Source organism: Octopus bimaculoides, chromosome 2 (genome assembly GCF_001194135.2).
Source record: "Octopus bimaculoides isolate UCB-OBI-ISO-001 chromosome 2, ASM119413v2, whole genome shotgun sequence".
NCBI classification, from domain to species: domain Eukaryota; kingdom Metazoa; phylum Mollusca; class Cephalopoda; order Octopoda; family Octopodidae; genus Octopus; species Octopus bimaculoides.
Genome location: NC_068982.1, coordinates 89416273 through 89419352, shown reverse-complemented (window position 1 = coordinate 89419352; position 3080 = coordinate 89416273). Strand labels below are relative to the sequence as shown.

The 3080-nt window shown below is 32.8% G+C and overlaps 1 protein-coding gene across 1 annotated transcript in view; it reads left to right on the top strand.

The window, feature by feature from the left end:
- The first annotated feature begins 971 nt into the window (after positions 1-971).
- Positions 972-3080, top strand: part of LOC106874439 (putative aminopeptidase W07G4.4) — a 47749-nt gene continuing 45640 nt past the window's right edge. Inside the window, exon 1 of the mRNA XM_052965859.1 lies at positions 972-1185. Within this exon, the coding sequence (XP_052821819.1) occupies positions 1172-1185 (14 nt within the window). The 5' untranslated portion in view covers positions 972-1171. The remainder of the gene's footprint in view (positions 1186-3080) is intronic.

Sequence of the window (3080 nt, the reverse complement as noted above, 5' to 3'; positions counted from 1 at the left end):
AGTTGTCGTATTTCTGTAATTTCAACCAATCACTGACGTCCATTCAGCCGATATACATTAAGTGCCGACTACATAAACAAACGATTCTGAAACAATTAACCCTAACCCTATGGTTAGGGTTAGGGTTAAAGCAAATAAAACGAAGGTATGGAGATTAAATACGCTTTACATCGCTTAATCAGCCAAAGGAGTAAATATAAACAACTGAATACTTGTCAGTGATTGTTTGAAATTATCGAAATAAGACAATTTTTTACATGAAATAAATTCGAATACAAAAATATTTTTCTGTTCTATAACACAAAATAGATAAGTATACGAAGTTTGAAAGTCTTTCCGTACCAAAAACACTACATAAAACATTAATAAAAAATGTGGCCTCCGTTTTAAAATAGATCCAAGCAAGCTACTTACTACACAGCCACTCCTGCGCCTATTGTTACATTTAAGAAAAAATGGGATAGAATTTTTGAATAGCAGTCCTTCAAACAACCATATCTTATTAGAAAGGAAAAGAGTGGGAAAGTTCCGTTTTTTTTAAAAGTATCTCTCTTGGAAACAACAGAAATTATAATTTTGAAAACTTTGTTACAATAAATTTCAGTTTTTTCACATTTGTCTCATTTCCGTATCCTTTTCCATGATTCCGAGATGGGGTGGGAGGGTCCTCCCTTCTTCCGAACCCAAATAAGGGAGTTGCAGCATATTAGGAGGTCAGGGTACTTGATTCAACGCAAAAAATCCGAGTTTTTTTTTCTTAGTGAAAATCGTGTGGATCTTAATATAAAAATTTACCAAATCTTTTCTACTGGCGAGAACTAGTTGATTACATCAATTCCAGCACTAAACTGGTACTTATTTTATTACCTTCGAAACGACGAAGTGCAAAGTTGACCTTGGTGACATTTGAACTGAGAATGTAAACAGTAACAAGCTGTAAAATAAAACTTGAGATTTTTCTAATAGAGATAGATTATCATATATCACCGTTTCAAGTTAAATAGTGAAAATAATCGAAGTTTTTAGCAGAAGCGAGGTTTCGTGGAAACTTATATATATATATATATATATATAAATCATATCTTGTGACATATCCTGTCACATGCAAATCAGCAGACAGTCTTAGCTCACTTGATAGTCATAGCGCTTCAGTAATAAACAACGTCAAACAATGGCAAGCACAAGGTGAGATGATGTATTCAATTATTACACTTTGATGATTCTAAATTAATTAACAGTCTAAAACAAATAAGATTTTTCCGCTAAAGTTATTATTGCGGAGTAATTACCAAATAAATACATGAATACTCTCCCATTATATGATTTATATTTCCATAGAAAATCGTGATGGTTCGTTTCAACAGGGCAGAAATGTACGATAAAAAAATTTGCCGGCTTTAGGTTTTCGTATTTTTTCTATGTTAACATAAATACACATTAATATAACTTAAATTTATATCCTCATAACTATCAATAATTTAAGGATCGTTAATTATCATTTAGAATTACATTGTTTATAATGTATGATGTTAATTATTTCATACGTGTTTAATTGATTTATTATTTTTTTATCATTATTGTGTGTACACTCATATTTTCTTTCTATCACGTCCCCACCTAAATAGCGTATATGAAACAATTTAACTCAAATATATACATATAAGTTTTGTTAGTTTGTCATCTGTTTGTCATATTTGCAAGGCAATTTATTCGCTCTACACACTTACCGGCATATCAATATTGAGATATCTTATGCGTAGATTGAATTAGAATAACTTTTTTCTTTTTATTGTCTAGTTATTTACTGACTTGAAAACTTATCGTTTTTTCTTTCTTTCGAAAGACAAACGGAAAATAATAAAATAGGGAATTTTGGAGGTGAACCTTATATACCATTTTCGTTTTTCTTCTCCAAAATTCCACATTTTATTATTTTCCCTCTGCTTGACAACCGCATATGCAAAGCATGAAGAAAATACGAACTTTGAAGTAAAGAATAATTTTAGAGTAAGCATGGTAAAGTTTGGGGCGGATTCCATCCGATGAGAAAAAAATTGAAGTAAATATCTCGCATTGCTGTACAGAGTTCAAAAAGATATATAAGACTGTAATGACTGAAACGTCACAGATTAACGGTCACACTGCGAAATTCAGGATAGGCAAACTTATTGTAGGGTAATGTTAGGGACTCAGTAAATAATTATAGGGGCAAAGGTAATGAATACGCACACCCGATGTTTCGAGTTAGGGTCTTTGTTACGCCGAAAACGAGTGGTGTGCGTATTCTTTACTTTCGCCAATTACACTGGTCAATAAAATGAAACTTTTTTTAATCATCAGAGTTTGTTGATTGACTTTTCTGGGTTAATTTTCGATGCTGATTACGAATCTGAAGTCCGATTTCCTCTATCAGGTTACATTTTCATGTTAATGATACCTGCTGTTTTAACTTATAGGATACGTAAAGCATGTCTATATAAAGTATAATGAATACAATATATGATAATTTCATGGCTTTTTATTGTACAAAATTAAAATTATTGTGTACAAATAAGTTAGAATACACTCGAATGCATAACAACTTAAAATCTTTGGGATTTGAACTTTCTATGTTTTGTCTCAGGTTCATCCAACAGTAGTCAGCTAACATTCCTGCATTCCAAAATCCTTGATATCGTTGTTCCATCGATGCAATATCTTGATGAAAGCGTTCCCCTTGCTCATCAGACACTGCTCCAAGGTTCTCTGCAAAAGCGTCCATATGTGAATCAAGGAAATGGACTTTTAGTGACATCCGACAGCCCATTGCAGCGTAGGAGTCTAGAAGACATTTCACTCCATTTATAAATTCTAGAGATCTCTTGTTGCCCAAGAAATTTTCACGGAGCCATTTGAATGATTCCCAGGCTTTAAACTCAATCTCATCCAGTGCTGTGAGGAAGTGGTTGTCCTTCAAGAGTTCTTTTATCTGCATACCTATGAATACGCCCTCCTTCAGTTTTGCCTTGGTGATTTTTGGAAATTTGGCCTTCACATATTCAAAACCTTTTGAGCTTTTCTGGGCAAGTGTATTCACAAAT